The 22,692-nt window shown below is 39.1% G+C and overlaps 1 protein-coding gene across 7 annotated transcripts in view; it reads right to left on the reverse strand.

The window, feature by feature from the left end:
• The window catches only part of ATL3 (atlastin GTPase 3), a 50,213-nt gene that overhangs the window by 11,119 nt on the left and 16,402 nt on the right, over positions 1 to 22,692 (reverse strand). For 6 of the 7 annotated variants that reach the window (XM_029208609.1, XM_029208611.1, XM_029208613.1 and 3 more), the window contains 5 exons: positions 18,526 to 18,630; positions 17,767 to 17,817; positions 10,121 to 10,177; positions 9,252 to 9,344; positions 8,101 to 8,239 (listed from right to left, as the gene is read on the reverse strand). In XM_029208609.1, the coding sequence (XP_029064442.1) occupies positions 8,101 to 8,239; positions 9,252 to 9,344; positions 10,121 to 10,177; positions 17,767 to 17,817; positions 18,526 to 18,630 (445 nt within the window). Of the gene's footprint in view, positions 1 to 8,100; positions 8,240 to 9,251; positions 9,345 to 10,120; positions 10,178 to 17,766; positions 17,818 to 18,525; positions 18,631 to 19,121; positions 19,166 to 22,692 lie in introns of all 7 variants that reach the window. The other variant, XM_029208614.1, reaches the window with a different exon arrangement.

Consider the following 22,692-nt stretch of genomic DNA (forward strand, 5'->3'; position numbering starts at 1 on the left):
CGGGAAAACAAGAGTATTCAATCAATGATGTCAGAAGTATTGGCATCTATGTACAAAAATAGAAAACGGATCTCCACCTCACATACACAAAAATTGATTCCCAGTCGACTAAACACAAATATGAAAGACAAAATTTAAGAGTGTTTGTATGCATGTGTGTGTGTGTGTGTAGAGAACGGAAAGGATTTTCTAAAACAAGACTTAAAAAGCACTACATAAAATCAAAGGTGAATGAATTCGACCATATTAAAACTAAGACACTACTACTAAAAAAAGAAAAGGCAAGACACAGGATGGGAGAAGATACCTGCAATGCATAACCAACAAGGCTCATATCTTTTTTTTATTTTTTTAAATAAATGTACTTATTTTATTTATTTATTTTAGGCTGCACTGGGTCTTCATTGCTGGGTGCGGGCTTTCTCTAGTTTCAGAGAGTGGGGGTTACTCTTTGTTGCAGTATGTGGGCTTCTCATTGCAGTGGCTTCTCTTGTTGCAGAGCACAGGTTCTGGGCGCGGTCTTTAGTAGTTGTGGCTCACAGGATCTAGAGCGCAGGCTCAGTAGTTGAGGCGCACGGGCTTAGTTGCTCCGTGGCATGTGGGATCTTCCCTGACCAGGGCTCGAACCCGTGTCCCCTGCACTGGCAGGTGGATTCTTAACCACTGTGCCACCAGGGAAGCCCAAGGCTCATATCTTAAAGTAGACCTACAGGATCTTTACAGTGCAGAGAAAGACAACCCAATTAAAACTGGACAACAGGAATTTCAAAGGAAAGGAAACATGAATGGAAATAAATACATGAAAAGATATTCAATCCCATTAGTAATCAGGGAAATGCAATTTAAGATCACAATGAGATATTTTATATCACTAACTTAGCAAAACTAAGATGTCTGATAACACCAAGTGTTGACAAGGATATGGCTCAATGGGAATTTTTATATACACTGATGAAGGGACTATAAACTGGAACAGAATTTTGGAAAACAATTTGGCATTATCTAGTAAAGGTGAAGCTGTATTACATATTCCAATATCCATCAATCCCGCTTTTAAGCACATACCCTTGGGAAATTCCCATATATCCACACATACAAGAATGTTCATAGCAGCATTGTTCATAACAGCAAAAAACTGGAGAAAACCATTGAGAATAAACGGTTGTATTCACAGAAGGCACTATTATACTACAATGAAACTGAATGAATTACAACTACATGCAATAATACAGATAAACTTAAAAATAAAATGCTCAGTAAAAATTCAAGTTGGCCACATACGTTTTTATAAAGTTCAAAATTATAGAAACTTAGCAATAGACTGTTAAGTGAACCAAACACAAGTAATAACTTTTTTTTAATTCAAGGACAGAAAAAGCAAAATTTACAATAGTGGTTATTTCTGTAGAGAGGCAGGGAGATGGGAAGAAGCATACAGGTATAGAAAATAGTACTTGTAATGTTCTGTAGTTCTGGAAAGCTACAGCCCTTGGGCCAAATACGACCTGCTAACTATATTTGTAAAGAAAGTTTTATTGGAATACAACCATGTACATTCATTAATACAATTGTCTACGGCTGCTTTCTTGCTACAACAGCAGAGCTGAGTAGCTGTAAGGCCCACAGAGTCTAAAACATTTACTATTCAGTCCACTACAGAAAAAGTTTGCCAATTCTAGTTCTAGATAGTAAGTTGGGTAGTGGGTTGATGATGTTCATTAAAGTATGTTTCATACCTTACATATATACATTACATGTATCCTTTCTTACATGTAATACTTATGCTTTCTTTTGGATATTTAATAGCATATTTAAAAATTTAATGGTAGGTCATTATTTTAATTTGCTTTTATTTCTTTTATTACTAGTTAGGCCAAACTTTGTCTCATATTTGTTCATCAGCTGATTTCCTTTCCAGTGAACTATTATTAGGGCCTTTATCTTAGAATACAGTCACTCTTCAGCAAGTAAATAAATATGTTATCCTTATGTGTACCATGATAACTAAAATATTTTTCCAGTTTGTTTGCCTTTTTGTAAATATGCATAAGATTAATTATTATGTATTCAAACTACAGCACTTTTCCTTGATAATTTCTTTTATTCTTTCTAATTTTAAAGAGTCCTTCCCCAATTCCAGAAGTCTAATAAAATTTACTTTTCCCCCATGCTTTAAATTTTATAATTAGAATTTATTTATGGCTCCTAAATTGAAATCTACACGAGATTTTTCTCTAAATAGTAACATATACTTCTAATCACTGATTTCCACCCCATCTTAAATAACTAATCAATCATAAGGTCTCTTGACATCAAAAATTTTTTAAGTTTTTCAATGTCCTACCTAAGTAAATGGGTACCAATCTCCATCTAAATACTCTTAATTCTATAGTCTTTTCAGGATGGCGCCAAAGTATGGCCTATATCAACTTTAAAAAGGGATTGATCCCTATATTACACATTGATTAGTGGCTTAACATTTGATAAAGGTGACATTTCAGCCAGTGGGGGAAAGTTGGACTATTCAACAAATAGTGTTGAAACAAATAGGTGCCCATTCAGAAAATAAGCTGGATCCAAACTGGATCATAAATTATAATGTGAAAAATGGAACTGAAAAATTTCAAGAAAAAAAGTGGGACAAATTATTTATAACCTTGGAGTGAAAAACACATAGGGTACATAAAATGCTATCCCATGTATATTTATATTTGCTTTGCATATACTAAAAGAAACTCTGGAAGCCTACAAAAATGGAAGAGAGACTTTTCACTAAATACTTACTTCTTAATCTTTTCTGGGATTTTAAACATGTGAGTGCATTACCTATTCAGAAAAATAAATTTTTTTATGGTTTCAATATTCACCACACTGAAAGAATGAGAGCTTCAGCAATTATTTCACAAAAGACGCAGCAGGATCTAGACACCACAGACTGTATTATCCATGTTTTTACCCAGGTTTCATAGACCCTCAGCTATTAATGTTTCTATGAAGGCTGTACCAAAATATGAGTTTTTGACTCAGAACAGGCAAGAACTGTCTCACGACTGAGACAATCTCAGAATCTCATGGCCTCCAAGAAGACTGCTCCCTACAATCTCTTCTGTTTAATTTCTAAACAATTCAGTAGTTACTGTATTAGGTCTCTCTTCTCTAGTAAAAAGGAAGACAGATTTCTTTATGGTGAAGACAGTCGTCCTGTGTCGGTTGAAAAGGGGTCTCAAAAATGAGCTCATCTCCTAGCTAACTATTGTAGGAACAGCAGCTCAGCACCGATTATACCAAAACTAAGACTGTCTGGCAGGTGTTCACCTCTGAATAAATGGTTATTCTTTTTTAAAAAAAATAAAATAAAACCACTAAAACAATCCTTAAAGTACTTAGGGGAACATTTGCAGAAAATAGCTTCAGAATGTAGATCTTTTTTTCTTTTTTTTTTGGTACACGGGCCTCTCACTGTTGTAGCCTCTCCCATAGCGGAGCACAGGCTCTGGACGCGCAGGCTCAGCGGCCATGGCTCACGGACCCAGCTGCTCCGCGGATCTTCCCGGACCAGGATACGAACCCGCGTCCCCTGCATCATCGGCAGGCGGACTCTCAACCACTGCGCCACCAGGGAAGCCCCAGAGTGTAGTTCTTAATCAATTTAAATGTCCTACAGAAACTACATGAAGATCCTCTTCTGGATTAAACATAAACATTCTTAGGCTAATGGTGTCTTGCCCAGGTTATATGGGGCGGGGCTGCAGAACCTCAACCAAGTCATTGTACAAGAATATACTTGAGAAAATATATTGAAATGTCTAGGTATTTTTCTAGCTCTGAGAAATGTATCAGCTCTACTTAAAGATCCCCCCCCACAATGAAGTTTATGTGGTTCTCAATCAAGCACTTGCCAAATATTCACAAGTCACCTACTATTTGCAATGTAGCACCCTAAATTTACTCTTCACTCAAAACCCTTCAATATCTTGTTTAAAAGGTTCCCTAAAATTACAAACTACCCAACTCCAAAGCTAAAAAGTACATACATCTTTGCAGAGCTAACAAGAATTCTTCATGAACAATCCTCCTAATGACTATATAGTTCCCTAAATAGACACACAAGTGCAAACTAATATATTTTTTTCTAAGGTTTTTTAAAAATTTATTTACTATTTATTTATTTATTTGGCTGCTCGGGTCTTAGTTGCAGCACGCAGGATCTTCGTTGCAGCATACGCGATCTTTCACTGCAGCGCATGGGCTCCCTAGTTGTGGCGCGCAGGCTCAGTAGCTGGGGTACAGGGGCTTAGTTGCTCCGCAGCATGTGGGATCTTAGTTCCCTAACCAGGGATCGAACCCGCATCCCCTGCATTGGAAGGCAGATTCTCAACCACTGTACCGCCAGGGAAGTCCCAGGGCAAACTAATATTAACATATTTTTAAAGTGAAATACAAAAGGAAATTTTTATTTTTCAAACCTTTCCTTTTAAAAACATCCTTATATGTACATATTTTTCAATAATTAGGATCTTACAATATATGATACTCTGCAATCTTTTTACATTTAATAACGTATCATGAATATCTTTCTATGTAAATACAGATAGATCCATTTATCTATCTTATCCTTTTAAATGACTTCTTTTCATTCCTTTGTGTGATGTACCATAATTTAACCAATTCCTCAAAAATACATATTTGGGTTGTTTCCAATTATTCACTATTATAATAATAATGCCACAGTAGTATTATTCTTGTCCACATATTTTTATCTACTTACATATGGATAGTCCCTTAGGGTAATTTCCTAAAAGTGAAATAGTGGATCAAAAGACGTGAACATTTAAAATGTTGATACTGTCACATAAAGACTGTGTACCAACACATTTGTACTTTCTTGATTACTGTTATGCAACACATATTTTCATGAATATGTCTTAATCATTTGTATTTCTTCCTTTGGGACTTGCCTTTTCACGTAGCAAAGGAAAAATTTTAACCCTGTAAATGTGTTTTATAGTTCAATCATGCATGAGGGAAGCAAATAGTACATAATAATAAGACTAAAGTTTGCTTATATAGAATTTATTCCCTGTTTTATAAATCTAATATGAAACTTAGCACACTTAATATTTAGTAATAAACCCTTCATATTTGTAAATATGTGTATGGGGTTGAGCAGTGTCCACCCGCTAAAATGCATGTCCACTGGAATCTCAGAATGGGACCTTACTTAAAAATAGAGTCTTTACAGATGTCATTAGTTAAGTTGAGATCATACTGGATATGGGTGGGACCTAAATTCAAAGAGCAGTGTCCTTGTAGGAAGAGAGAACACAGACAGAAGGTGGCCATGTGACCACAGAGACAGAAATCAGAATACTGAAACTAAAAGCCAAGGAATGCCAAGGATTGCCAGCAACCACCAAGAGAAACACAGGACAGATTCCCCCTCAGAGCCTCCAGAAGGAATCTACCCTGCCAACACCTTATTTTCGGAATTCTGGTCTCCTGAGCTGTTAGGGAATGAATTTATTTTCTTAAGCCACCCCGTTTGTGGCACTTTGTTACAGCAGTCCTAAGAAACTAATACAATATGCATATTGTATTACAATATGCATTACATATTGTATTGCAATACAAAATTTCAAAAGTCAGGGTTACAGAACTTTAAAAAGCTCTTCCTATTTCCTGGAATACCATGATAAAAATGAATTTTAAAACAGAATGTTCTGGGGGCTTCCCTGGTGGCTCAGTGGTTGAGAATCCGCATGCCAACGCAAGGGACACGAGTTTGATCCCTGGTCCGGGAAGAGCCCACATGCCGCAGAGCAACCAAGCCCATGCGCCACAACTACTGAGCCTGCACTCCAGAGCCTGTGAGCCACAACTACTGAGCCTGCGTGCCGCAACTACTGAAGCCTGCGCGCCTAGAGCCTGTGCTCTGCAACAAGAGAAGCCACCGCAATGAGAAGCTCATGCACCACAACAAGGAGTAGCCCGTGCTCCCCACAACTAGAGAAAGCCCACGCACAGCAACGAAGACCCAACACAACCAAAAATAAATAAATAAATTTAAAAAAAAAGAATGTTCTGAAATATTTAAATGTTTAGTAATACAGAGAAATGTCATTCTGCATGTTTATGCCCGATAACCTGAGACCACCCTAAGACAAGAGGAAAGGCATGAAGAGTCATTCTAACCCACCCTCTCCTAAACATCCTCAGTTGAGAATTCCACTGGGGGCCTTCCCTGGTGGCCCAATGGGTGAGACTGCACTCCCAATGCAGGGGACCCAGGTTCGATCCCTGGTTGGGGAACTAGATCCCACATGCATGCCACAACTAGAGTTTGCATGCTGCAACTAAGACCTGGTGCAGCATGAATGAATGAATAAATAAATTTTTAATTCAAATGAAAATCAAGTACTTAAAAAAAAACCAGAATTCCACTGGACATCTTCCCTACCAGTGATGAACAAACCAGAGCTTAGGTTTGGTAAAAGTATGTCTAATAATGGAACGTTATAACCCTAAAAGAACACATCACCTACACACTCAACTTTCTCTCCTACCTAACTCACAAAGTGTTGCCTAAGCAGATTTCTCTCCAAAGCCAGGCCCCAACCTTGGATTTCTGAATTGCCAACCAACAGGCTGTGGAAGTTTCCTGCTCAGGAAAGCTGCCAACCACATAAAAATATCACACAGGTGACAAATAGAAGGTAAAGGCAAGTCTCTCAAACTCGGTTTCTTTTGCAATATTAAGACCAGCTGGAATGTAAATCTTAGGTTGAACAAGCATATTAACTGTCTTGAACCAACTGAGCCAAATGAACTGAAAAAGATGCATTTTACGTTTAATATGAGGCTATGAAAAATTCCCACTTCAAAAGGCAAGTTCTCCTACTAACTAAACAGTATATATCCTCTAAATGACTTCCCCAGTATAACAGAACTTCTAGTTTAGCACAGTAAGGCTTTGAGGCAAGAAGGACGGGGACGTGAATCTCTGCCCCACTACTTACTAGCTGAGTACTTTGAGCAAGTTACTTAACTTTCCTAAGCCAACTTCTTCATTTTTAAGATAAAGGAAATACCAACTCCATGGAATTACTGGGAACATAAAGTATAAAAGTAATGAGCACAGTGCTGGTGCTATTGTCTGAATGTCTGTGTGCCCCTAAAACTCGTATGGTTGAAATCCTAACCCCTAAAGGTATTAGTAGGTGGGGCCTTTGGGAGGTGATTAGGTCACAAAGGTGAAGCCCTCAAGAATGGGATTAGTGCTCCTATGAAAGAGATGCTACAATCAGAACTCTTAACACCAGAAAGAGAACCCTCACCCAACCATGCTGGCACTCGGATCTTGGATTTCCAGCCTCCAGAACTGTGAGAAATGAATTTCTGTTGCTTATAAACCACCCAGTCAATGGTATTTTGTCAGAGCAGCCTGGAGAGACTGACGGTTGGGAACACAGCTGGCCTCTAAAATCGGCAGCTGCTATTATTTCTACTTTACTCGGAACCTAAGAAGCTCAGATAAAGTTTATAAACAAAAGCACTTAGTTTAACACACATGTAAAATGAGGACTAGCCATTATATGACTCAAGGTCTCAGTGAAAAAGCAACAAAAATAAGACAATGGAACCCAAGTGTCCCACCTCTGATTTCTCTAAGCTACCGTCTAGTCAGCACTTCCTGATATTAACTCATGACCCAGCATCAAGTTTTGCTATAATCACAAATAAGATGAAAACAATAGCCATGCCGTGCATCATGCTACCTTTGTTTGGGAATTTAATTTTACATCATAAAAATGAGCTAATGATAAGTTTTCCCTTTTTTAGCACTTTTATCTCTTGTAAACCAGTAATCGTAACGTCTCCCTTAGAAAGATCATTAATGGGTATTAGCACAACCATTTCAGATGGAGAAACTATGGTCACAGTAAGGCAGGAGCAAAAACTGAACTAGATTCTAAATACTATTCTTTCTAAGAAAACATACTATTTCTCTTAGCATTTACTATTCACAATTGATATTTTCTGGTCACTATTTAATTCCAAACATAAAATCACATGTATAAAATAACATCATTTAAAACACACCTTTCAATTTGCCATCGAAGTCAGGGCTTGTGGCAACCTGGAGCCCTGGATGTGGTAGCAGAAAACAGGTGACGCTGGAGAAACACGAGTGAATGTGATTTCGGACATTCTGAATTTCTTCATGTTGATGTTCTTTCACCTGCCAATAAAGGCTGACAATTTACAAAAGACCATTTGATTTTCCTCACCAGCAACCACTAGTATATGACAAAGGAGAGACTTCCCAATTCTAATGGATCGTAGTGGCCTAGGTGTTTGCCAATGAGAAAACTCAGAACCCTAAGAAGCAATAAATGCATAAAATCGATTAACCATGGCTTGGCTCCTAGAGCTATCAAAGAACAGCAACTAAAGAGTTTCTTAAAAAAGAGTATTGCACAAGATTTAGGAAGAATAAGGGAAGGTTTGTGGGCATGAAGCAGGGTCTAACCAATTAGCAGTGATTGACAGAGGCCTCCTGTGGTTTTTTTAATAAGTTTATTTATTATTTTTATTTTATTTATTTATTTATTGTTTCTGGCTGCGTTGGGTCTTCGTAGCTGAGTGCGGGCTTTTTCTCTGGTTGCGGCGAGTGGGGGTTACTCTTCGTTGCGGTTCCCAGGCTTCTCATTGCGGTGGCTTCTCTTGTTGCAGAGCATGGGCTCTAGGCACGCGGGCTTCAGTAGTTGTGGCATGTGGGCTCACTAGTTGTGGCTTGTAGGCTCTAAGCGTAGGCTCAGTAGTTGCGGTGCACGGGCTTAGCTGCTCCGCGGCATGTGGGATCTTCCCGGACCAGGGATCGAACCCGTGTCCCCTGCACTGGCAGGCGGATTCTCAACCACTGCGCCACCAGGGAATCCTGACTTCTGTGTTTTGAAGCCTGTTTGTATCCACACCAGAAACAAAAGGCACATATGGACCCACGTGTAAAATGTGAAATGGAAACTGCAATTAAAGCTTGGGCTTTTGCACGGGGTTCTGCTCTCCAATCCCTGTGAGTTATATACATGGGTTCTCTAATCTTACCATGAATATTATTATTGTGTGCTAATATTCCAGAGTGTTCAACACACAAGGTAATTTTCCATGATGTGCTTTAAATACAATAGCTAAAGGCAAATGAGAAAGTTATCACTACTTCAGGTAATTCCTCAGATTATATTTCTACTTACCTGTAGACGCTTTTCCAAAAACGACATTCCTCCCTGTAGTCCATAGTTGTATTCATAAGGGAAACTCCAGTCTCGAACCAGAAACATCAGTGTCTGTTTAGAAAGAGAGCAGCATGTATTATAATACTGCATAAATGTATTTTCAAAATAACCATTCAAATACTTCTTTGCATAATGCCAGCTTCTTCAAAGGGGGCAAGAAAATGTGCTAAAGGATTTATCTACTCTGTAATGTCTTAGAAACCTTATAAACACTAGCAGAACATGTATAAACCATATGTGAGGTCAATATCCCATCTGATATTTTTGTTCTCATGGGTTAATAGGAAGAGACTGATGAGAAAATCTTAAATTCGGGGCTCTGCTCGAAATGCAAGTATGAGGAATATGGTGGAGGACAAGAAAAACATACAGCACTAGCTACTCATAAAATGAGATCTACTTTTAACGTCAGAAAGGAAAAGAAAACTAAAACAATAATACTTACTGAGGTTTACTATGCATTCTTACCCTCATAAAACAATTAGCTAAAGCAGGGGTCAGCAAACTTTCTGTAAAGGGCCACAGAGTAAATATTTCAGGCTGCTGTAGCAAGAAGCAGCCATGGACAACACAAATGAGAGTAGCTGTGTTCCAATACAACTTTCACTGTGGACACTGACATTTAAATTTCAAATAACTTACATATGTCATGAAATATTATTCCTCTTTTGATTTTTTTCAACCATTTAAAAATGTAAAAAAAAAATTCCTAACTCACAGGTCATATGAAAGCAGGCAGCTGGCCAGATCTGGCCTGTGGATTGTAGTTTGCTCATCTCTGAACTAAAACAAAGATATGACTTAAATATTTATAGTTAATATTCTACCTGGAAGGGTTTTTGGAAAATTTCATCCATCGCCAGACGACCATATTCTGTGAAGAGCTTTAAAAAGAAGAGTTATGGTTTGTAAGGCAATATTACATGAAGTATTTCTATGGCCATTCTATAGCAAATAATTCATTTAACAGACTGAACAGTACTTATCTGAGACCAAAATTCTACAGTTTCAAAAGCCCGCAGGAGTCATGAACCTTAAAATAATCTTGACTATTCCTCTCTCTCACATTCCTCATCCCAATTCATTAGCAAACCCAAAATCCAACCACTCACAACTTCCATGTGGCTTACAATATTGCAATAGTTTCTCCCGCGTCAGCCCTTGCCCCCCCCCCCCAGACTCTTCTCACTACAGCGGCCACGGTGGCTCTGTCATACACAAGGTTAGTCAGACCACATCATACCTCTGCTCAAAACCCTCCAACCTCATTCAGGATAAAAGCCAGTCCTAACAGTGTGATCCAGTCACACTGGCCCTCCTTGATGTTCCTCAAACCTGCAGGGCGCACTGCTGCCTTAGGGCCTTTGTTTTCACTCCTCCTGCTGCCTGCAGTGTTCTTCCCCCAGACACCCACACAATCAGCCCCCTCACTGCTTCAGGTCTTTACTCCAATGACTGCTTCTCAATGAAGCCTCCCATGGCCATCAACCTAAAAAGATTAGTTTTCCACATATTTCCTACCCCATGTCCTTGTGAGATTTTTCTCCTTCACCTATCTCACTACCTAACATAATATACCTTTATTTATCTTGATTAGTGTCTGTCTTCACTACTAGCATTTAAACTTCGTGACGGCAAGGACGTTTGTCTGTTCTGTGCACTACGGGACCTCCAGCAGCAACAGTAGCATGTACTGGGCCTGTAGGATGCATGCCATTCAAAGGACCCAATGAACGAATTCTTTAAAGTCAGGGTTTACACATACATTTACCTCTATTTCTTCATGAAGCCTTACTAAAAAGTAAAGCAAAACGAAGTTTAAAAATTGTAAACTCACAGGACAGAGAGGATCACAAATGATATGAAAAAGAGAAGTTGTCACAAACACTCTGGAAGGAAAACAAATGAGAACGGCCTCGGGTTTTGGCTTTGTCCGCCCTGCTAAGAAATCTGTGAGGCAGGGTCAGAAAGAGACAAGCAGAGTCTCTCAGCAGAATCCCTGAAAGGCTCAGAAATGAGAAGCACCCTCACCCTAAAGGAGGGCGTGAGGGAGCTGGGAAATGGCTGAAGTCTTTGGAGGGATCACCAACACTCCCAGATCCTGCTCCCTCCGCCTGCTCCAATCTCCTTCCTGCCCCCACAGAAGATGGGAAGTGAACCAAAAAGCATTTAGACTTTGAAACCAAACTCAGCTGAAGATGGGAGTAAGTCCCCTATCTTACTGGAAACAGTTACTTAAGTCAAGTCTACACGTGCCATAGTGAGGCTCCTTGGGCCTCTCACCCTGCTGGAGTCACAGCAAGCTTTACCTACCCAGGCAGGAGTTTAAAGATGTCTCTGGAGAAACTGACAACCCAAGAATAATAGTCTGCAAATACTGACATTTAGGGGCTGCAACAAAATAACTAAATAATCTTGCCCAATGATCTCACTGGTGATCCAAACCAGTACAAGAGGCCCACTCTCTTACCAAAAGCTCCCAGTTGGTATTTTAGTGGCTCGCTCTTAAATATTGATGACCAGGGACCACCACACCTTTGAGAAAAGCTTCTAGCAAGGAAGACAAAAACTCATGTCTTTCAATTCTAGAACATCATCTTAATCCTTTTATAATTTCTTTTCCTCCATTTTCTGTGTTCTGTTTTACTAATATCGATTACCAACATGTTAAGCCTCTCCTGAACTGATCCTCAAATTTTCCTATTTTTCAGTGCCCTCCGTTTTCCCTCTCCTCCACCTCTCCCTCTCCTCTCTTCCTCCCCTTTCCCTTCTCTCTCCTCCCCACTCTATCTCTCTCCTCTCCTTTTCTCTTCTCTCAATGCTCCACTACCTCCCCTGCTACTGATTTCTACTCTCTGTCTTTTTAGTCAACCTGTTAGGAGAATTTTCTCCAATTCACCTTCTAACTCCTCCTGTACGGAATTTTCCATTTTTGCTGTCATAGTTGTAATTTCCAGGAGATCTTTCTGGTTTTCTGAAGGTTGCTTTATACCAGCATCCTGTTATTTCTTGGTTGCAACAGTTGCAACGTCTATCTTTCTGAGGATATGAGTGTACCAAGAAGGAAGAAAAAGCCCACACTAAGGTACATAACCATGAAAATTCATACCAAGAATCAGAAGATCTTAAAAGCGTCAGAGAGAAACAAAAAGGTCACATACAAAGGAATCAGATGATGTGGGACTTCAGCAGAGACACTGGAAGCTGGAAAGTAATGAAACGATGCCTTCAATTCTAAAACAAAATTATTTCCTATAATTCTAGGATAAAATTAACACATGCTCAGATTTATTAGACCTCAAAAATGTTATCTTCTATGCAGCCTTTCTCAGGAAGCTACTGGAGAATACATACAATGATGGACAGAATAAACAAAAGATTAAATGGGATCCAACTGAGAAAGGAATCAAAAAGAAATTGCCCAGCCCTGATTTCAAACTATATTACAAAACTATAGTAATCAAAACAGTACGGTACTGATATAAAAACAGACACACAGATCAACGGAACAGAATAGAAAGCCCGGAAATAAACCCTCATATACATGGTCAATTAATTTTGGAAAAGGGGGACAAGAATACACAATGGGGAAAGGAGAGTCTCTTCAATAAATGGTGTTGAGAAAACTGGACAGCTACATGCAAAAGAATGTAACTAGACTACTATATTACACCATACACAAAAATTCACTCAAAATGGATCAAAGACTTGAATGTAAAACCTGAGACCATAAAACTCCTAGAAGAAAACATAGGTGGTAAGTTCCTTGACATAAGTTTTGGCAATCTTTGGATTTGACACCAAAAGCAAAGGCAACAAAAGCAAAAATAAACAAGTGAACTACATCAAACTAAATAGCTTCTGCACAGCAAAAGAAACCATCAACAAAATGAAAAGGCAATGTACTGAATGGGAGAAAATATTTCCAAATCATATGTCAGATAAGAGGTTAATATCCAAAATATAAAGAACTTATGCAACACAACAGCCCCCCCCCCAAAATCTAATTAAAAAACAGGCAGAGGATATGAATAGACATTTTCCCAAAGAAGACATACATGTAGCTAACAGGCACATGAAAAGGTGCTCAACATAATTAATCATCAGGGAAATGCAAATCAAACCCACAACGAGCTATCACTTCACACCAGTCAGAATGGCTATTATCAAAAAGACAAGTGTTGGAGAGGATGTGGAGAAAAGGGAGCCCTTGTGCATTCTTGGTGGGAATGTAAATTAGTGCAGCCACTACAGAAAACAGTATGGAGGTTCCTCAAGAAATTAAAAATAGAACTACCATATGATCCAGCAATCCAACTTCTTGGTATATATCCAAAGGAAACAAAACCATTATTTAAAATAGATATCAGCACTCCTATGTTCATAGGAGCCTTATTCACAATAGCTAAAATACAGAAACAATCTAACAATCTAAGTGTCTGTCAATGGAAGAACAGATAAGAAAAATGTTATATATATTATACATATATATAATGGATTATATATACCACAAGGGAATTTTTTTCAGTCTTTAAAAAGAAGGAAACCTTGTCATCTGTGGCAACATGGATGAAACTTAAAGGTAATATGCCAAGTTATATGCAGATTAACCCTCCATGTTGTTCAAGGGTCAACTGTATTTAATAATACTGTACTGGATACCTGAAAGTTGCTAAGAGTTTTAAAAGTTTTTATCACACACACACAAAAATAATAAAAATAATTTTTTATTAAAAGAAAGAAAATAGGGACTTTCCTGTGGTCCAGTGGGTAAGACTCCATGCTCCCAATGCAGGGGACCCATGTTCAATCCCTGGTCGGGGAACTAGATCCCACATGCGTGCCACAACTAAGAGTTCACATTACACAACTAAGAAGTCCACAAGCTGCAACTAAGATTCTGCATGCCACAACAAAGAAGTCCACATGCCACGACAAAGATCCCGCGTGCCACAACTAAGATATGGCGCAGCCAAAATAAATAAATAAACAAATAATTGTAATAAATAGATAAATTACTAGGATGACGGCTATGCCCCAGGTCTAGAAGAAGCACTCCAGACTAAAGGAAGAAAACACAGGCCAAGAAGTCATGCCTCCCCAAGGAAAAATAAAACAGAGCCTAAAGTATTAAGATCAGACTGAGACATTTTTTGAGTCTCTCCTTTGCAGACGCATTACTGATAAGCACAGAACACTAAACTAATGAAAAGACTGATATAAGACACCTCAGTTATGAAGAACATATACATATATCCATGTAATAAGGCAAATACAAATACTTTTTTAACCAAAAATTGCAACGTTAACTACTGGGAAGATGAGAGGAAGGAAACTGAGTGAGGGGTAGGAGAGTTGTAAAGAGAGAGAAATCCTAATTTTATATAAGAAATAATACTTAAGTCTTTTAAATCCAGAAGGAACAATATAAGCACGTTCTTTAAAACTGTAGACACAAATAGCAGAAGACACAGCCAAAAGGAGTACAAGTGGCTGCCTCTGGAGAAAGGGAATGGGACGTAGAAGGGATGCTCATTATGAACAGTGCAAGACTACTGACTTTTAAACTATGAATACAGATCACCATGTTAGAAATAAATAAAATGTTTTTTTAAAAAAGTACAGTTTTCCCTGGTGGTGCAGTAGTTAAGAATCCGCCTGCCAATGCAGGGGACACGGGTTCGATCCCTGGTCCGGGAAGATCCCACATGCCGCAGAGCAACTAAGCCCGTGTGCCACAACTACTAAGCCTGCACTCTAGAGCCCGTGAGCCACAACTACTGAGCCCATGCACCACAACTACTGAAGCCCGTGCACCTAGATCCCGTGCTCTGCAACAAGAGAAGCCACTGCAATGAGAAGCCCGCGCACCACAATGAAGAGTAACCCCCGCTCACCGCAACTAGAGAAAGCCCACATACAGCAACGAAGACCCAATGCAGCCAAAAATAAATAAATAAAATTTATTTTTAAAAAAAGTAATTTTTTTTAATAAATTAAAATACCATATATAAAAAAAGACAAACACACACTATAAAACTGTATACAACTATATACAACCATGATTTCCTATCTGTAATTCTGAAATCCAAAAAGCTCTAAAACCCCAAGTTAAGCAGCAAACTCATTTGGAGGAAAGTCTGCCTTAAACTGATGTAAGGCTTTAAATAGGTTTAATTTATCCTATTTCATATAATTAGTCACACATTTCACTGCAGAAATATTAATGTGTTTAATTAGAAGGTATTAATCAAATCCCCATTCCTATCCTAGACATCATGCTATAATGTATGCACCATATTATTTATCTAAAATCCAAAAACAGGACTTCCCTGGTGGTCCTGTGGTTAAGACTCTGTGCTCCCAGTGCAGGGGGGCCGGATTCGATCCCTGGTCAGGGAACCAGATCCTGCATGCCGCAACTAAGAGCCCACATGCCACAACTAAAAGATCTCACCTGCAACTAAAGATCACACGTGCTGCAACTAAAGATACCGCATGCCACAACCAAGATCCCAAGTGCCACAACGAAGACCCAGCGCAATGAAATAAGTAAATTAAAAATTTTTTTTTAAATTTTAAATCCAAAAAAATTTGAACTCCAAAACACATGTAGCCTCAAAGCGTTTGGATAAAGGCTTGTCGTCACATGTCATGTATTTCCTATACGGATACATACCTGTTTACAGAACACAGGAAAAGAATAGAAAGGATACATTCAAAACTGATAGGCATAGTGGTTACCTCTGGGGAGGGGGAGAGGGGGACTTCAGCCTTATCCAAAGTGCCCAATTTTTTGAAAGGATAATATTTCTAATTTCATCAGTAATATTATACATTATTAACTTTTAAAAGGAGAAAAAGTATTACAATGATAGATATCATCTTACCCATTTAGAGAGCTTAATTCTAGGCTCTACGAAGAAGGCACAGAGTGAAGGGAGTACCTCCACCAGGAAACCTTTCCCAGTCCCCCAGACTGGGACCTCTGATACCTGGGCATCTCTCTCCCTCAGCACTTAATAGGTAACGAACTCCTGTTCAGAACCCTGTTTTTGTAATTTACATGGAATCAAATCTAGCCACTTTTTTTCTTTTGTCTTCTACCTTTGACATCTTGGTTAAAAAATTCTCCCTTGGGACTTCCCTGGTGCTCTAGTGGTTAAGAATCTGCTTTCCACTGCAGGGAATGTGAGTTCGATCCCTGGTCAGGGAACTAAGTAAGCCCGCGTGCCTAAACTAGAGACCCCACGTGCCACAAACCACAGAGCCCACGCGCCCTGGAGCCCTCGCACCACAACTAGAGGGCCCGTGCGCCACAAGAAAACATCTCACGTGCCACAATTAAGACCTGATGCAGCCAAATAAATAGCAAATAAATATATTTTAAAAAATTTCTCCCTCGGGGCTTCCCTGGTGGCGCAGTGGTTAAGAATCCGCCTGCCAATGCAGGGGACACAGGTTCGAGCCCTGGTCTGGGAAGATCCCACATGCCGTGGAGCAACTAAGCCCGTGCGCCACAACTACTGAGCCCGTGCGCCACAACTACTGAGCCCGTGCGCCACAACTACTGAAGCACGCGCACCTAGAGCCCGTGCTCTGCAACAAGAGAAGCCACCGCAATGAGAAGCCCGCGCACCGCAACAAAGAGTAGCCCCCACTCACCGCAACTAGAGAAAGCCTGCGTACAGCAACGAAGACCCAAAGCAGCCCCTCAAAAACGAACTGCTACTATGGAGAAGAGGAGACAATGACTAATAACAGTAGCAGTGATAGGTATAATAAGTAATGGCTAGCAGTTACTAAGCACATACTGTTTTCCAGGCACATGATCCTATGCATTTTATAAATATGAATTTATTTAACCTCGCCTGAATTACTGCAATTGCTCCATAACCAGTCTCACTGAATGTACACTTGTGCCTCTAAAAATCTATTCTAAACACAACAGCCAGGGTGATCCTTTCATAATATGTCAAATAATATCACTCCTCTGATCAAAACATGGCTCCCGTCTCACCCAGAGGAAAAGCCTAAGTCCTTACAAAGGCAGGGCATCACTGGAAGCTGAATGCCTCTCTGACTTCATCACTTGGCCTTCTCCTGTCTCACCCTCCAACCCCACCCACTGGCCTTCTTGCTGTTCCTGGATCCCACCAAGCACACTCCACCTCAGGGTCTTTCTTCCTGCTGCCCCCTCCCCTGCGCCACTCCCCACACCCCTCCCCCACTCCCCACACCCCTCCCCCCAATATATCTGCAGGACTGACCCACCCACTTTCTTCCGGTTCCTAGCTCAACTCACTAAGGCCTTCCCTGACCACTCCAGCCACAGATACAGAATGCAGGATTACCATGAACCCCAAGCCTTCCTCCATGTTTCAGTCTTTGGCTGAAACTACTCAGTTGTAAAACTTATCTCAGTCTTAAAACTTTTAAATGATATATTAACATTTTAATGAGAAATATATACCTGTAGCTGTTGAAGATCATCTTCCTGAATGTTCTGGGACAAATTATAAATCTAGAAAACAAAAGTCCAGATTTATTCTACTCTAGCTTACTTCAAATGAATCCCAAATAAGGCTAAAGGACTGAACAGAAGCTTTGTACAATTAAAAGTCTGCACATAAGAATATGAGGTCCAGGGCTTCCCTGGTGGCGCAGTGGTTGAGAGTCCACCTGCCAATGCAGGGGACACGGGTTCGTGCCCCGGTCCGGGAAGATCCCACATGCCACAGAGCGGCTAGGCCCGTGAGCCATGGCCGCTGAGCCTGCGCGTCCGGAGCCTGTGCTCCGCAACGGGAGAGGCTCACGTACAGCAAAAAAAAAAAAAAAAAAGAATATGAGGTCTGTTTAAACAGTAATAACATCTGTCTTTTGGAAAACTATGCATATAATGTTGAAATCACATAATCTTTCCTTTATACTTTAAAATATAGTTTTCTTCAATTTTTACCAAATCTACATTTCCTGTATGATGTAAATGATATAATTTTGATTTTCACCTTTCAGACTTTCCTTGGAATATACTACATATATTTATGATCAAAATGGAAAAATAGTTTAGGCTCCTTCTTAAGCCTGTAAGAGCTTAACTTATATCTGTAGTCTAAAAAGAACATTTACATATCACCATAGGAATGCTGATAACAGAACAATAACTGAAACTAGATGTATTTTCTTCATCTTATTTCTTCTACAAACTTTTTTCCTAGTCAAATGGTCTTACCTGAACAGAACTAGTCATGGTACTTAGAGCAAAGATGGTAGCACAATCTTTCACAGTGGATTGGCTGTCAAATGCCCCCTGGGTATCCATCAGAACAACTGCAACCTATGAAAAAAAGGAAACACAAACAAAATATGGAAAAGTGAGAAGGGAAGACATGCAAGGAGAAATTGAAAAGTACAGGTAATATTTAAATGAGGCTTAAGCACCTGCTCGTAGGTTCTATCCGAAAAGTACAATTACAGCTGACCCTTGAACAACAGGGGTTTGAACTACACAGGTCCACTTAATACGTGAATTTTTTTCAATAAATGTAAGTATTCAGCTACCTTGTATTTTTGAACAGAGAACTTTGCTGGAGAAGATTATCTACTCTCATTCGGTGATATGATACAAAATAGAGGTATATAAAGCCATATGAAAAGAGGGGAAAATCACCCTAACAATCAAAACAGCCAAATGTTGAAGTCTATTAGCTCACTTTCAAAGTCAGTCATTTGGATTGGCTAAGTCAATTAATTAATTGACTTAGTTTAAACTTAGGCATAATCAAAAAATAAATAAAACATATGGCGTGGGATATTTTTGGCATTTACCTGCAAGCCTGCATTGCATTCTTCTCTCAAATTTCTAGAGTTTTCTCGTTGTTTGATAAAATAAAATGAACATTTATTTTAATCTTTATGAAACAGCGACCACACCACAGATGCCAAATGAAAGCAGGAGAAACTAGGCTATCATTCACTCTATGTAATTAGGTTTCATGAAGCCTTAATGAACGTTCCCACCTTAAAAGTTAGATGTATGCAAAATGTTAAATAAGATATAGTACCTTATAATCCTTATACAACTTGCTATAATTTTCAGTCATATAATTTAAAAATAAAACTTGGGCTTCCCTGGTGGCGCAGTGGTTGAGAGTCCGCCTGCCGATGCAGTGGACACGGGTTCGTGTCCCGGTCCGGGAAGATCCCACATGCCGCGGAGCGGCTGGGCCCGTGAGCCATGGCCGCTGAGCCTGCGCATCTGGAGCCTGTTGCTCCGCAACGGGAGAGGCCACAACAGAGAGAGGCCCGTTTACCGCAAAAAATATATATAAATAAATAAATAAAAATAAAAATAAAACTTTTCAAACTCGTGCATAACTGGTTCCAAAAGAGGACAGGGTTTAATATGTTCAGAAAAATAAGTAAATTCATCAGCAAGTGCCTAGTTCTTTACCAATACCGAAATTATTGCAAAGGCCAGACGGGAAGCTTGCTATGAAGCTCTACTGAATACTAGAAGAGAAATGCCATAGTCAAAAACATTTTTAAGTAAGATTTATGATAACAAATACAAATCAAAATTTTTATTCTTAGAAATGGCATTTTTATTACTTAGAAAAGTATTTTTATTCTTAGAAATGATAATAAATCATTTTATATAGTTTATATATCAGGACCCATTAATAACATTATATATTTATGGATTTTCACATACCCAACACACTACTGTGATTGAATACATGTGATATAAATTCAACCAAAAGAAAGCACTGTTCAGAAAAAAAGGTCAATTCAAATGAAATGAAGTTTCTAGCCTGAATACACTGAAACCTAATGATAAAAGACTTCATCTACCCATACCTTAGCTGTTTTGTGAGGAGGATACTGTCAAACTAAACGACCAATCAAGACTAATCATGGGGACTTCCCTGGTGGAACAGTGGTTAAGAATCCGCCTACCAATGCAGGGGACACGGGTTCAAGCTCTGGTCCGGGAAGATCCCACATGTCGCAGAGCAACTAAGCCTGTGGGCCACAACTACTGAGCCTGTGCTCTAGAGCCCACGAGCCACAACTACTGAAACCTGCGTGCCTAGAGCCCATGCTCCTCAACAAGAGAAGCCCGCACACTGCAATGAAGAGTAGCCCCCGCTCACCGCAACTAGAGAAAGCCCACACGCAGCAATAAAGACCCAATACAGCAAAAAATAAATAAATAATAAACAAATAAATTAAAAACAAAAATAAAACTGAAGGTTTAAAAAAAAAGACTAATCATGGCTGGAACAAGTGGATTTCCACATGTGAAAGAATGGTTTTGGATCCCTACCTCATATCATATACAAAAATTAACTAAAACAGATCAAGACCAAAATATTAGAGCAAAACCCACAAAACTCATAGAAGAAAGCATAGGTGTAAATCTTCATGGCCTCAGATTAGGCAATGGTTTCTAATATATGACACCTAAAGCACAACAGACCAAAAAAAAATATAGAAACTGGACTTCAAATAATTGCAAATCACATATCCGATGAAGGTCTAGTATCCAGAATGCATAAAGAATTCAACAACAAAAAGACAACCCAACTAAAAAATGGATTTGATTTGAACAGACGTTTTTCCCAAGAAAATACACAAATGGTTATGTGAAAAGATTCTCAACATCATTAGTCATTACTAGTGTTACATCATGGATGGGCCTTGAGGGCACTGGGCTGGGTGCGAGAGGCTACACAAATGACACATATGTTACGTGACTCCATCTATATGAAACAGCCAACATGGAAGAGGAAAGTAGATCGATAGTGGCCATGGGCTGAGAGAAGAGGGAAATGGGGAGTGACTGAGTTTCTTTTGGGGCTGATGAAAATGTTCTGGAATTAGATGGTGATACCTGCACAGTCTTGTGAGTGAACTAAAAACTGCTGAATTATGTATTTCAAAGGTTGAATTTTATGGTATGTGAATTATACCTCAATGAAAAAGAGAAAACCATGGCATCTGCTAATGAGAAAAACGAGGCCAAACAGAGGGAAAAAGAAGACATACTAAAGAGAAGCTCTTTGAGGAGTGGGAGTCATAAGTATACTTAAAGTGCTGCATATTTCGGGGAAATAGTATTCTCATATCATGTAGTGGAATAGTAAAATACCATAACTACCTTCAAGAACAATTTGGCAATAGCTAGAAAAAGAGGAAATGGGCATTCTCAGACCCAGTAATTCCACTTGTAGGTGGCTTTCTAATTAGACAAGCTCTAAGCTAAAACCTCACCAAGTATAAAATAAGACAATCCTGCTAAACTTTTATTTGGCTAACTTCTAAAGAACTGCTTATCAGTACAGCATTTATCCAATATTAATTTTTTTAAATTGTAGTTAATTTATAATGTTGTGTTAGTTTCTGGTGTAGGAATATTGATTTTTTTTAAAGCACTCCTGATCCTGCTAGATGTCTGAATGTCATTTTTTTTAAAACACATTAGAAACACAACAAGGTATCCCTACACACCAGAAAACTGACAATACCAAATGCTAACAAGAATATGAAACATCAGGACCTCTCACTCACTGCTGGCGAGCATGCAAAATGGCACAACTAGTTTGGAAGACAGCTTGGCAGTTTCTTACAAAACTAAGCATAATCTTACCATACAATCCAACAGTTGCACTTCTTGGTATTTACCCAAATGAGTTGAAACTTATGCCCACACAGTAACCTGCCCATGAATATTTACAGCAGCTCTACTCATAATTACCACAACTTGGAAGCAAACAAGATGGCATTCAGTAGGTGAGTGGATAAATTGTGGTCATACATAGAGTGGAATACTATTCAAAAATAAGAAGAAATGAGCTATCAATACAAACAGATGTGAGGAACCATAAAAATATGTACATTGCTAAGTGAAAGAAACCAATCAGAAAAGGCTATATACTATATGATTCCAACTATATGACATTCTGGAAAAGGCGAAACTATGGGGACAGTAAAACAATCAGTGGTTGCCAGGATTTCAGGGAGGGGAGGAGGAACAAACGGGTGGAGCACAGAGGATTTTTCGGGCAGTGCACTTCCTCTGTTGATACAGTAATCGTAGCTACATATCATTATACATTTATCAAAACCCACAGAACGTGCAACACAAAGAGTGAACCTTAACGTAAACCATGGGCTTTAGTTAATGACAACGTATCAATACTGGTCCATTAATTATAACAAATGTATCACACTGACAAAAGATGTACATAATAGGGAGAAACCGGAAGGGGGAACTCTGCACTTCCTGATCAATATTCCTATAAACCTAAAATTACTCTAAAAAATAAAGTCTATTAAATTTTTTTAAAGGGCAGGAAACCAAAATGCTGTCAATAAACATGGAGCTCTATAGGAG

Source organism: Monodon monoceros, unplaced genomic scaffold (genome assembly GCF_005190385.1).
Source record: "Monodon monoceros isolate NGI ecotype Baffin Bay Population unplaced genomic scaffold, NGI_Narwhal_1 Super_Scaffold_7, whole genome shotgun sequence".
NCBI classification, from domain to species: domain Eukaryota; kingdom Metazoa; phylum Chordata; class Mammalia; order Artiodactyla; family Monodontidae; genus Monodon; species Monodon monoceros.